Here is a 14,478-nt window from a genome sequence, read left to right on the forward strand (position 1 = left end):
CTTTCGTCGAGAATATGGGAACAAACATATAAAACACTTGAGCTCACTTCGTGATCCTCTAGATGTGCAGCATAGCTCACTCCGTGATCCTCTAGATGTGCAGCATAGCTCACTCCGTGATTCTCTAGATGTGCAGCAATTACATGGCTGCCTCGGAAGAAACGTTGCCTTTGAAATAAAACCAATGCTTCAAATCTTAAAACAGCAGAGCGCCAGAGAGATAAACGGTGTGCGGATAAGACTGAGCAGGATTTAGTGTTTTACAACTGCTTGCAACAATAAGGACGTTATATTTTCTTGAACAAAATTACAATTCAGATCAGATTTTGAAAATCCAAAACAAGAATGCAGTTTTGTTGAAGCAATGTGTTGTTATATGTTCTTTATAATTTAAACCGACATATTAAATTATTCCAACATGAATGTTTCTAACGCTTCCAACAGTGTTCAAAACGCTTCCAGGGAATCCAATGGACATACTTATATAGAGTTAGAAGGAGCTCGGGTAAGTACTTTGAAATACATTGTAAAACCGACAACATATTAGGATAATGGTTTTCATGAAAAAGTTCACTGTCATTTCGAGATTTGTTGATAATTTACTGGACAAGTCGTCGAACACATTACATAACTAAGCAAGTCGATTTTACTTGTTTGGAGAAAATCGACATGAAAATTGAAAATTATTTTTTAACCCGTATTCATTTAATATTTTTCTTCATATTTTAAATGCCCTCACTCGTTTTAAAAGAAATGTTACTTTCATCGCAATTTCTAAAAGTTTTGTGGTTTGGATTTACCCAAAATCGATTTTTATTCCATTTGCTTTTAGGCTATAGGCCGTTACGCCTAGATACTTTTATAACCAAATATAGCAATCTACCATCGACAGATGGACATAATATTTTTTACATTTGACGAATTTATGCGCTCACGGGCGTATGAACCCCAGCGTGATTAGATTTGCGTTCCCCAATCTGCTCTCATTAGCTACGGAGCTGGGTTCTGCATATTAAAATGGCTTGCTAAAGTAACGCTGCTATGAGTATTCATAAAATGTTTTGAATAAAAAAGCAGAATACACACGAACGCGTACTGAATCCAAATAAATACATATGTGTTTACATTTTCACCGGGGAAATAGATACTATCAGTTCCAATAGAATCTGGGTCATCAGGTTAGGATCCGGTTAAACATGGATCGTATCGAAGATGATTTCAAACCAAAATGTTTAAAATGAAATTATTATATTTCAGTCCTATAATCAGTTTGTTTGGTGGTTGTTAGTCATTCATTAGTATTTTTTCTATGGTTAAAATAGTCTTAAATCAGCTCTTACTTGACACTTATTGATGTAGATTGTTGGTATGTACTGTGTCGCATCTTTAACCATTTCTAAATGCAATTTTTACACTTTTACAATTAAACTCAATGCGCTTAAAAAAGTTGATTGGCTTTCCGGTCTGCTACAATTGGTATTTGGGTGTATAGGCATGTATTTAAATGCCAAATGGAACGGAAAGTGTATGGATAAATCATATCTATCAGTTTGTCTCAGGAATTTCAGCCCACATTTGGACATGTTGTACATGCATATTTACAAACAATGAAATATATCTGTTCATTTTCACGGTGGAGAACCCACGTGACTTATTTGGTAAAGTGCAAGTCAACAAATGTCAACAAGTCTCGATTCAGGTAAGGTTTTTACAGATAACTTCCTTAATATTTGGAGAATTTTTGTGAAATAAACCCCGCATTTAAGAGCTCTATCCACGGTAATAAAGAACTTTCTCTAATATCCTAAAGTTTTCCTGAAAATCTTGACCAACTGATTTCTCAGAGTTGAAATCTAAGGCAAAGTACACGGCTTTTGACAAATCTATCGGTTTACTTCATGCTATCCGTAAATAATTCATACAAAAATCTTATTTTTAAAAGTTTTATGTATTTTATAGTTTTCAGCGTGTATTGTTTAACTTCTAGTTATTTCAAAGGTAAAAATGAACTAAAACCAAATTGATAAAGTACACGGACATTTTAGGATGATAAAGTACACGGTCATTTTAGTTTATGTTTGAAAGTAGAGTGCGGTTTACAAACTAATCGTTATATAAGTATTTTCTTTTCGTGAAGTCAGAATGTATAGTGTTTAGTTTTTATCTAAGTTGTAACAATAAATTTTGCATTACAACGCACACCTAAATAACTAAATATTTAGCAATCATATTTAATGAGGAGTTGAAAGACAGTCTATGGAATACGTGAAGTTAGCGGCCTAGCGGCCTAGCGGCCTAGCTGCGTGAAGCTAATAGCTTCAAAGTGTTAATTTGTGCATAAAACAGTTAATATGTCATTGTTTTAGAAGAAAATGCATGTATACATGGTTTGAAATAGGTAACCATTTTAGGCCGCTAGGCCGCCAGACCGCTAACTTCACGCCGCTAGGCCGCTAGGCCGCTGAAGTGCTCGATCAACTTTTTGGGGAAAATAAACGCTTTAGAGTGTTAATTTGTGCATAAAAACAGCTAATATGTCATTGTTTTAGAAGAAAATGCATGTATACATGCTTTGAAATAGGATACCGTTTTAGGCCGCTAGGCCGCCAGGCCGCTAACTTCACGCCGCTAGGCCGCTGAAGTGCTCGATCGACTTTTTTGAAAAAAAAGTTGAAAAACGCTTCAGAGTGATAATTTATGCATAAAACAGTTAATTTAAAATTGTTTTGGAATAAAAGAAAAATATTCTGAATAGATAACAATTTAAGGCCGCTATGTAACTATATGAATAAAAAACCTTGATTTATCATTGTTTTTTAAAAAAACGCATTAACAATTGCTTGGAAATAGAAAAAAATAATTAGGCCGCCAGGCCGCTTGGCCGCCAACTTCACGCCGCTAGGCCGCCAGGCCGCCAGGCCGCTAACTTCACGCCGCTAGGCCGCTAGGCCGCTAACTTCACGCCGCTAGGCCGCTAGGCCGCTAACTTCACGTACATGATAGTTTTACTTATAAATTACAATCTGGACTGACGGCGAATAAAACATCTCTGTAGTTAGCGGCCCGTTTGTGATGATTATAAATTTCATGAATGTTCCTATTTTGATGTGTTTTGCACATCACAATTAGTTTATATATATTTCCACATTTAAAGCATATTGTTCATACCTTTCAGGTAACGCTGAAACTTTTATTTGGTTCAGTCTGAACATCTATTATCTGATCTACATCAGTAAAACTGCGGTCGTTCAAACAATACAGACAGGAACTCATTGTAAAGATGGAGTTAGATGGGAAACAGCAAGGAGGAATGAGAGCACACTATATTACCAACTTACAGGCTAGGACTAAGACTTGAACATCTAGATAAGAGCTGAGCATGGAACATTAGAATGTTCTAGACTAAAGGCTGAAATGTGATTACAAAATAATTGTGTTTCAAAGCTTGCTGAATTATATAAGATACATGTAGTTAAGAGTTTATAGGAAATAAATGGGAAAATGTTTTATGCTCATTCCGTTTTCATACTATTTATACACTGCATTTTTTTCAGTACTGTAAGACAAACGAACATTTTGAAAGAGCACCATTTGGTAACAGTAAGTTTTGCTATTTATCTTAATAAAATGTTAAACTCATGAAAACGTTATTTTAACTCGGCAACATACTTGAATGCACTTCTAACTAGACCATTGTAATCTTTCAATGTGTCCTGATTAGGTGTGTTTCGCCTTAAATTGCCTGCCGAGTCCAGATTTGAACTTGAATGCTGAGCGACACTGTCGACATTTGTGACGTGTCATACCCCTGTGTCTAGTAGAAATCTGGTCACTGAGATTGGTCGTGTCACCCAATTCGAACCCACACACACCACAGGTTATCTTCAATTGGCCGCTTTCGTGTCTTTCGTGTATCTTCAAGTCTTGCAAGGGCAGTTTTGTCACACTATTTGCAAACGTGCAACTTTGTCTCGCCGTGATTGCTGCACCTATAAAAAGACATGTACTGTCACAAGTTAGCGAGAATTGCTGGCAATGTCAGTACTTGAATATAATTTATAAAAAACACTATATTACTGCCACGCAATGAGTCGTGTTTGATCGTGTAATCAGCACCATAAAACTAAACGACCCTGTCCACTGAAACATGGACCACATTATTACCCGGTATGTGAAAAACGCCACCCCTAAAAAACGTTGAAAACACAGTCAGATGACGGCAAATCTTAACCTCTACACGAGGGGAGTGGTAATAAAAGTATAACTGTTAGTATATTCTTATTTCTCGGCGAAAACACTTTCCCGCAAAAACGATGGCAATCGACCAGATTGCCTTCTATCGTTGTCTACTGTTTTTTTGTTGTTTTTTTTTTATTTTGAAATGCCATTCCGCATTCTTTGCATAAAGTCGGAGTCTTCATATTCTGTTCAAAATGAAACAAATATCACAAAATTATAAGTCTATAGCAGTCGAAGACATTAAAAGTACAAGAACACTTTTCTTTCTCAAAATTGACAAAATGAAGAGTTATTAAGCAGTTATGTGTTACTGTTTACCATGTATAATGAATACAAACACGTTTCACATATACGATACGAAAAAGAAGTGAAACTCCCTTTCCATAAACTTCAAACCCTTTATATGTCAATTGCGAATATATTGTTAAAATACGGGACTGAATTTTAGTGTGATAACACATGTTTCCATGATTCATAAAATGAGCCCATCATTTAGGCGACTCTGTCGGTCTAACTGTTAAAACGCGTTCATTCTTCCATTGCCACTCCATTACAATGCGTCTTTTCAAACATGGAGCAATGTTCAATAATGAATTTGAAGAATAGAAATAATAAATATATTTATAATAACCCGTTTTAGCACCAGTCAGTGAAATAATGAGTATATACATTGAAGGTTGTAAACGACCGTGTACTTTATCAAACCTAAAATGTCCGTGTACTTTATCAATTTGGTGTTAGTTCATTTTCGCCTTTGAAATAACTAGAAGTTAAACAATACACGCTGAAAACTTTAAAATACATAAAATTTGCTTAAAATAAGATTTTTGTATGAATTATTTACGGATAGCATGAAGTAAACCGATAGATTTGTCAAAAGCCGTGTACTTTGCCTTAGATTTCAACTCTGAGAAATCAGTTGGTCAAGATTTTCAGGAAAACTTTAGGATATTAGAGAAAGTTCTTTATTACCGTGGATGGAGCTCTTAAATGCGGGGTTTATGGTCTATAATTCACAAAAATTCTCCAAATATTAAGAAAGTTATCTTTAAAAACCTTATGAATCGAGACTTGTTGACATTTGTTGCCTTGCACTTTACCAAATAAGTCACGTGGGTTCTCCACCGTGATTTTGTCCACGAGTTACAAAGGTTGAGGGAAACATAAAGATACGTCAATACATACAGGAAATAAATAGTATGTTGTTGAATCGGTCCAGAGGAATTTTGCGCGAGGCCCTGTCATTGCAGAAACAAATCTTAAACATACACTTAATTAACATGTCCAATGCATTTTGTTGAATGCATCTGGTTTAACCTGGTAGTAAATTAGATACGACTCAGTCATGTTTGAAGTGTGGAGAAGATTTTACCAATAATTGCAAAAAATGATAAATATCCAGGACATTGCATTATTTATGAAACCAAAGTTCCAGATAAGGTTTCATATTCAATTGAGTATTACTTAATTCTTAAGCAATTTCTTGGGCATTCCATAATTATTATGATAAATGAGTATTTCAAGTGACTGATACTCCATGGTTTAGATTTCATAGAGTACCAGTATAAAACTCTAAAAATATTTGCGAAGGAATTCATGAGCATGCATATACTTTCTTTAGATGTTTATGTTGATTTGTTTTACAATTACATGACTATTCTCACAAAACGTAGCTGGTCGACGCTTTCAACGCTTGAAGCACTTTGAATAAAAGTTGTCAGTTGCAAAACCCGAAATCGAGTAACAAGGTTTTGTAGGTAAAAATACTCGTCAAAACTGCTTGGTTTGTTGAATTAAGAAAATCTCGTTTCGTAATTAATTCTTATAAACAATCTTGTAAGCTTTTAACGAAGATGTATGATTTTAAATGAATAAAATATAATGAAGATAGTATAAATTTTTCACATTTTAAGTAAACAAAAGTTACAAAAGAGTCGTAAATTTAATTTTCTAAATTTTGTTACTTTTATGCATTTTAATCTTCCGAAATTAATAATCATTATTTTTTTATTTCTTGTTAAAAGAAGTCTCTTTGTAAGTGAAGTTGGCAAATACATCTTGTTTGTTTGAAAATGAAGACATTATCCTCATACAATGTTAATAAAACGTTTGAAGTTTCATTCCAAACCGAATTATGTTTTTAGAGTTTTTTAGAGGATGTCGCTCAACATTGCTCACAAACTTTCTAAGGTTCGTTGACTCGAATTCCTCGCTATTTTGAGTTTAAAATATCAGAAAAACTCACGCATATCCCTTGAATAAAAACTCTTAAACATCTTGAATGTCGTTGTTTGTTCAATGTGTTTCCTAATAAATTTGTCAACATCTACGGACCATGACTTCTTTTCTTTTTTTCTGTTGACTTTTTGTTTGTTGATTTATCAGATGTTTTCATTTGTTTCTCTCCAAGATCCAATACCCTGCATTATAAACAAACACTCCAAACTCTCCAAGATCCAATACCCTGCATTATAAACAAACACTCCAAACACTCCAAGATCCAATACCCTGCATTATAAACAAACACTCCAAACACTCCAAGATCCAATACCCTGCATTATAAACAAACACTCCAAACACTTCAAGATCCAATACCCTGCATTATAAACAAACACTCCAAACACTCCAAGATCCAATACCCTGCATTATAAACAAACACTCCAAACTCTCCAAGATCCAATACCCTGCATTATAAACAAACACTCCAAACACACTTACTCAATTATATTTTTGATAATTGAAGTATTATCCTCTTTTTACTTGGCGGGTAACGGTATCTTTATCACTCGACTTCAAAACCATGCCATTTGCTGTGTATGTATATCTGTTCTCATTGTATTTAATAGAAACATGATCTATTTGACATTTATAATGTCCACTAGAATCATTTACAACGGAAGTATATAAGTTATTATCTCAATAAATGGAGGTTATAAAATATATACTTATATTATCATTATATTCTTCATTTTCCAGAACTATTTCATCTTTCAAGTGTGCGTTTAAAGCAGTTCTGCATTAAGGTTTATCATCAAAATCGCCACCTAACGCCGAATTGGCAATTGTGTCTATTGTAACAGTGCTAGATGTATACATGTAGTATACATGATGGATGCATGTATTTATTTGTGTCGATTCAAGCAAATCTTATAGATAACAAGTTATCTGCAGTGAAAAGACCAACTGTGATTATAGTAAAGTTATCTGCAGTAAACAAATCAAATAAAACCATAGTTAAGAGTTATCTGCAGTGAAAAGATCAAAATTGATCATGGTTAAGAGTTAAGAGTTAATAACGGTGAAAAGATCATAGTTAAGAGTAACTTGCAGTAAAAATATATAAATTGATCATAGTTAAGGGTTATCTGCAGTGAAAATATCACATGTGGTCATAGTTAAAGAGTTATCTGCAGTGAAATGATCAAATGCGTTCATTGTTTAAAAGTTATCTATAGTAAAATATCAAATGCGATCACAGTTTTGAGTTATCTGCAGTGAAAAGATCAAATGTGACCATTATAAAGTTAAAAGTAAACTGAAGTGAAAAGATCAAATTTAAACTGTTACCAATTCACTAATATTTTCCACCCATAGTAAAACAATAAATATGCATCTTCCAACCGGGTATTACACTTTTCTCTCCTCGTTTACACCTTAAAATAATAAATGATATAGTTCTATAAAACAATCTACGTCGAATATAAACGGATTAGCAGTTCAACAGTAATGCCTGTATAAACATGATAACAGTGTATATCTCATAAAAAAATAAGAAATCCATTATATATTTTTCTATTTCTAGGAATGGTTTCAGGCCGCCCTTGTTCTGGTATGGCTGTTCGCCATTTTGGCGGTCGGCCTCAACATCGCAGTGATTATGTGTATTTGTAGACAGAAGAAAAAGTCTCGATTGTACTTCCTGTTGCTAAACATGGCCGTTGCAGGTAAGGATGCTGTAGCATATACTTGATTATGGTTCAGGGATTTTTTTTTGAAGCACTAATTTGTATTGTAATGACCAAATAATTAAAGTACCGTTTCAGATTTAAATTGCAATGAAATATATTTTGTAATTCGTATCTTTGCAAATGACTTCTTAACTGGGGCTATTACTTTCCATACTATAAGGAATCCGACTCACACATAAGTTATATCATTTATAGTAATGTTACATTTGGATGTACACTTAACAGTTACAATATCGGTATTATTTTAAAGGGTATTTCTAGCTGTTTACTTATATGCAAAAATAGATAAAGGTTTTGCAGTTTGTATTTTCTCTCTCTGTTATTTCAACTGAAATCGGACTTTAAATGAATGGCCGAAAATCCGGTTAATATTAATATTGTCGGCATTATTCTAAAACAAATCATTATTCTACATGTGCAATCCTCCAATATGATGCAATATTGGTCACAAGGCCTCCAACATTTACACATCTGTGTGGTGGGATATCTTAAAGATCCATAATGTCGATACTGACCTTTTGCCAGTTTCTATGAAACAAACATTAACAAAAAACGAGTATACAAAAACATGACAATTTCATGCGGTACCTTTAAGTTAATTTTATTACTTGTACAATCTATATTTAAATCAAACGATCTCCCAAGCGAATGGAATCATATGAGACTATCATTTAAAAAACAAAATGCATTTCAGTAAGATAAAATATGTAGGTAATAAAAATGCTATCAAGCCCACAAGATTATTCGTCAGATATGATAAAACATTACCGGAACTCCGCACGCTGATAGTGTTCCTCTTTCCACCTGTTGGATATACTGAAATGATAAAAATATTCAATAATGTTATCCTAAGCTAATTTGATTTGATTTACTTTAATTTATTAAAGATATACTAATCTGGTAAATCAACGATGTTAACAATCTGTGAAAGAAAAACGTTATTATCAAACAAAAACTGTTGTCTTCATAGGTTGTATGTTCTTATTTCCTTTTCATCTAAGTGTTGATTTTTTACTAACAGAAAACATAAATTCGATCACGTTACTCTCAGTGCATGAAATAGCTAGTGAATATCGATAAAAGAAAATAAATAACTATTTTTTCAAAATAACCTTACGGTATCGGTAGGTATCAATACTATCCAAATTCTTGTCGCTCAGCGGGACAAAATACTGTCTACCGGTACGGAAATACACGGGGATTACCGATGTTCGTGCGTATGTGCGATCGATATTTCATGTTCTATGTACACGTCATATACACGTCATATAACTGAGTGAGCGATTCTGTGCGTAATAATGTAGATTTTAAAAAAAGACTATAAGAATACTAATAGTAATTTCCGGTTATTGTTTATGTTTGTTTTCGTCGAACTTAATAAATATATCATTTAGTACTGTAATATGAAAAACCTCATGGACAAAATAATCTCAACAATCTTTTTTTTGCGATTGTAATAATGCACATGTAGTTTTATTTATAAACTAAAAAAGCTGTGTGAAGTTAGCTAAACATACGACATTGGACATTGGACATTCAAAATCGAATGTTGTGCTGGGACGACATTGGACATTGGACATTCAAAAGTGAAAGTCGTGCTAGCACGACATTGGACATTGGACATTCAAAATCGAATGTTGTGCTGGCACGACATTGGACATTGGACATTCAAAATCGAATGTTGTGCTGGCACGACATTGGACATTGGACATTCAAAAGTTAAAGTCGTGCTAGCACGACATTGGACATTGGACATTCAAAATCGAATGTTGTGCTGGCACGACATTGGACATTGGACATTCAAAAGTGAAAGTCGTGCTAGCACGACATTGGACATTGGACATTCAAAATCGAATGTTGTGCTGGCACGACATTGGACATTGGACATTCAAAAGTGAAAGTCGTGCTAGCACGACATTGGACATTGGACATTCAAAATCGAATGTTGTGCTGGCACGACATTGGGCATTGGACATTCAAAAGTGAAAGTCGTGCTAGCACGACATTGGACATTGGACATTCAAAATCGAATGTTGTGCTGGCACGACATTGGACATTGGACATTCAAAAACGATTGTCGTGCCGGCACGACATTGGACATTGGACATTCATAACCGAATGTTGTGCTGGCACGACATTGGACATTGGACATTCAAAAACGATTGTCGTGCCGGCACGACATTGGACATTGGACATTCATAACCGAATGTTGTGCTGGCACGACATTGGACATTGGACATTCAAAAGTGAAAGTCGTGCTAGCACGACATTGGACATTGGACATTCAAAATCGAATGTTGTGCTGGCACGACATTGGACATTGGACATTCAAAATCGAATGTCGTGCTAGCACGACATTGGACATTGGACATTCAAAATCGAATGTTGTGCTGGCACGACATTGGACATTGGACATTCAAAAGTGAAAGTCGTGCTAGCACGACATTGGACATTGGACATTCAAAATCGAATGTTGTGCTGGCACGACATTGGACATTGGACATTCAAAAGTTCCTGGTTGTCATAGATATTCGCGCAGTGATTCAGATTATGTTGATAGTCAAATCGTTCTTTAAATAGTTCTGGATGCAGCAAAGTGAAGGCAATAAAAAAGAGTTCCATACGGGTACTTGTTTATCTTTGCCCGTTGGGAAGATAAGAATTTCACATGTTCGTGAAGTTGGCAGCCCAGCAGCCCAGCAGCGTGAAGTCAGCAGCCCAGCAGACTGGCAGCCTAGCAGCGTGAAGTCAGCAGCCCAGCAGACTGACAGCCTAGCAGCGTGAAGTCAGCAGCCCAGCAGCCCAGCAAGCGTGAAGTCAGCAGCCCAGCATACTGGCAGCCCAGCAGCGTGAAGTCAGCAGCCCAGCAGACTGACAGCCCAGCAGCGTGAAGTCAGCAGCCCAGCAGAATGAGAGCCTAGCAGCGTGAAGACAGCAGCCCAGCAGCATAGCAGCGCGAGTTAGCAGTCTGGAAGCCTGACGGCGTGAAGTCAACAGCTGAGCAGCTGAGCAGATTAGCAGCTATGCTAAGACGAACTCGTGTGAAGTTTCCAGTCGGTTTTCAGTTTTCAAAGACAAAAAAAACCCATAAAAATGAAAAAAATCTTCACAATAGTTGGTTTGCAAAACAAACCTTAAAATGAAGCAAAAATACTAAATTGAATAAGTTAAAAACATTAACACTATTCCCTTTTTGTGAACTAAAGAAATCGACTTTTCGATTTCACGCTTCTGACAGCCCCGGGCAGCCTTATGTGTTTTATTGTATTTTTACGCGGGCTGTATACATGGCTTCTAGTATATGAAACGTTCGAATGATAACAAGTTTAATGACTTAACAACACGGAAAATTCATGTTTTCAAAGCCGAAAAAAAAATGAAAAAAATCACTCACAATAATTCGTTTGCAAAATACGCTTTAAATGACGCAAACTACTTAAATGAATACTTTTTCAACATTTACACTATTCTTTGAGTGTGAACTAAAAACATCATTTTCTATTTTAGTATTCTGGCAGCCCCCAGCAGCCCCGGGCAGCCCCAGGCAGCCCTGGGCATTTTATGGTATTTTTACTCGGGCTGCATACATGGCTTCTAGTATATGAAACGTTCGAATGATAACAAGTTTAATGACTTAACAACACGGAAAATTCAAAATTCATGTTTTCAAAGCCGAAAAAAATGAAAAAAATCATTCACAATAGTTCGTTTGCAAAATACTCTATAAATGACGCAAAATACTAAAATGAATACATTTTCAACATTCACACTATTCTTTTTGTGTGAACTAAAAACATCACTTAACTCCATTTTTCTATTTAAGTTTGTTGGCAGCCCCGAGCAGACCCGGCCAGCCCCGGGCAGCCCCAGGCAGCCCTGGGCGTTTTATGGTATTTTACTCGGGCTAGATACATGGCTTCTAGTATATGAAACGTTCGAAGTTTCCCGTCGTTTTTGTAAAAAAAAGCGCGTCTTCAAATTCAAAAAACTTCATTTTGCCATTTAAGCTGTAGATTCCCCTTACCACACCGCGCATTAAAGCGTTGTATGCTGAATATTGTCTTTTCTTACAACACGGAAAATCCAGAAAATCAGGTTTTCAAAGCCGAAAAAATGAAGAAAAAAACATTCATAAACGTTCGTTTGCAAAACACCCCTTTAATTGACGCAAAAATACTCAAATGAATCATTTAAAAACAATTACACTACTCTTTTTGTGTGAACTAAAAACATCACTTTACTCCACTTTTCGACTTTAGTTTTCTGGCAGCCCCCAGCAGCCCCCAGCAGCCCCGGGCAGCCTGAAGCGTATAACGATATTTTTACACGGGCTAGATACAAGGCTCTAACTATGTGTAACGTTCGGATGATTCAAAGTTTATTGACTTTAAAGCAAAGATAAGATGTAAAATGTTACAGAACACTAATTATTTAACGTAATCTTGATAAAATTTCACTCGATTTTTATCGCTCTCCTAAGACGAAATCGTGCGAAGTTTCCCGTCGTTTTTGTAAGAAAAAAGCGCGTCTTCAAATTCAAAACACTTCATTTTGCCATTTAAGCTGTAATTAAGTTTCCCCTTACCACACTACCCATCAGAGCGTTATATGCTGAATATTGTCTTTTCCAACAACAAGGAAAATTAAGAAATTCATGTTTTTAAAGCCGAAAAAAAATCAAAAAAAAAATCATTGACAACAGTTCGTTTGCAAAGCACTCTTTAAATGACGCAAACATACTCAAATGAATACTTTTTCAACATTTACACTATTTTTTGTGTGAACTAAAAACATCACTTTACTCCACTTTTCGACTTCATTTTTTTGGCAGCCTGGAACAGCCCAGGGCAGCCTCAAGCGTATCACGATATTTTTACACGGGCTGGATACAAGGCTTTAACTAAGTGTAACGTTCGGATTTATGTTTTCAAAGTCGAAAATAATCATACTAGTAGTTGGAGTCATAGCTGAAGCTGTAGAAGTGGCAACAACAACAGTATCAACAGCAGCGTCAGTTGTTTTAGGGGATGCAAAGTCATCACAATATCGGTGGTGATGATAATTGCGGTGGTGGTGGCGTCGCTGGTGATTTTGCGTTGTTGATGACAGTGGCAATAGCAGAAACAGTAGTGGTAGTATGGACAGCAAAAACTTAAGCATTACCAGCTGTATTACTAAGATTTGAAGCGCACATACCAAATGACCAAACATGCTCACCTAATATATCTATTTAAACTTCAATAGAACATAGTCGGTTCTGTTCGGGGTTATATACTTTTTTACAGACACGATCGTGGGAAGTCATTTAGTATTTTTAGAGGTTGTGGTGAGGGGGGGGGGGGGGGGCAATATAATACACAGAACGAGTCACTCAAGGATGATGATTTTATGTCGGACAAAAAAATATGTTATTACCCAGATCAAGGTATGAAGAAAATGCAAGATGCATCTGTTATACGAAAATGAATTCACAGTGCCCTAGAATGTGTTCATGATGATGTAAACACAATTGAAGTAGATTTGACATTCGAAGTTCAATTTTACCAATATGATATATTTTCAAGTTTCGATTGTATTTTACATGGTGTTTACGTATACAGTACAACTCCGTTGGCTCTAACTCGTTTGGCCCGAATTCCTCGTTGGCCCGAAAATGTTTCATTATACTGAAAGTAACCATTCCCGCTTGGCTCGAATTTTCCGAGGCTCGAGGTATTTTTGCCGGTCCGTATGAGTTCGAGGCAATCGGGTTCGACAGTACTAACGAGTTTTATAAAAAAATACAGTGATCAACGGCAAACCTTTAAAAATGAATAATGAAGAGATTTCGTATCTATTATAAAATGCGAAGTCAATCAAGCTTCCTTTGTAAAATTAATATCTATACGCTAAGTAAAACCCCTAAATACATTAGATTGATAAATACAACTAGATTGATATAAGGCATTACAGGTTACATTTACATTACAAATAAAACGGTTTTCATAAGCGTACCATTTTGATTAACAGCTGCCACCTGTTTAAAACAGTTGAATGTTACTCATTAAAGCTGCACTCTCACAGAAATGGTATAACTGTGAGAGTGCAGCTGTTATTAAAGACCAACAAGATAGTTTATGTATAAGTTTATATTAATTTTAACTTGTCAATAATTACGTATAACACTTAATACTTCTTAATATCTTTCTTGGCTAAATTAAATACATTCTTCCAAATCTTGAACAAAACCGCAGCAATTCCCTCGGCAAAATAACATGAGAATTTGACCTTT

At 35.5% G+C, this 14,478-nt stretch overlaps 1 protein-coding gene across 1 annotated transcript in view; it reads left to right on the forward strand.

Moving 5' to 3' along the window:
* The first annotated feature begins 64 nt into the window (after window positions 1-64).
* Window positions 65-14,478, forward strand: part of LOC128203123 (cardioacceleratory peptide receptor-like) — a 33,773-nt gene continuing 19,359 nt past the window's right edge. The window contains exons 1-2 of the mRNA XM_052904405.1: window positions 65-505; window positions 8,042-8,183. Coding sequence (XP_052760365.1) covers window positions 419-505; window positions 8,042-8,183 — 229 coding nt within the window. The 5' untranslated portion in view covers window positions 65-418. The remainder of the gene's footprint in view (window positions 506-8,041; window positions 8,184-14,478) is intronic.

The sequence above is a fragment of the Mya arenaria genome, chromosome 9, assembly GCF_026914265.1.
Source record: "Mya arenaria isolate MELC-2E11 chromosome 9, ASM2691426v1".
NCBI classification, from domain to species: domain Eukaryota; kingdom Metazoa; phylum Mollusca; class Bivalvia; order Myida; family Myidae; genus Mya; species Mya arenaria.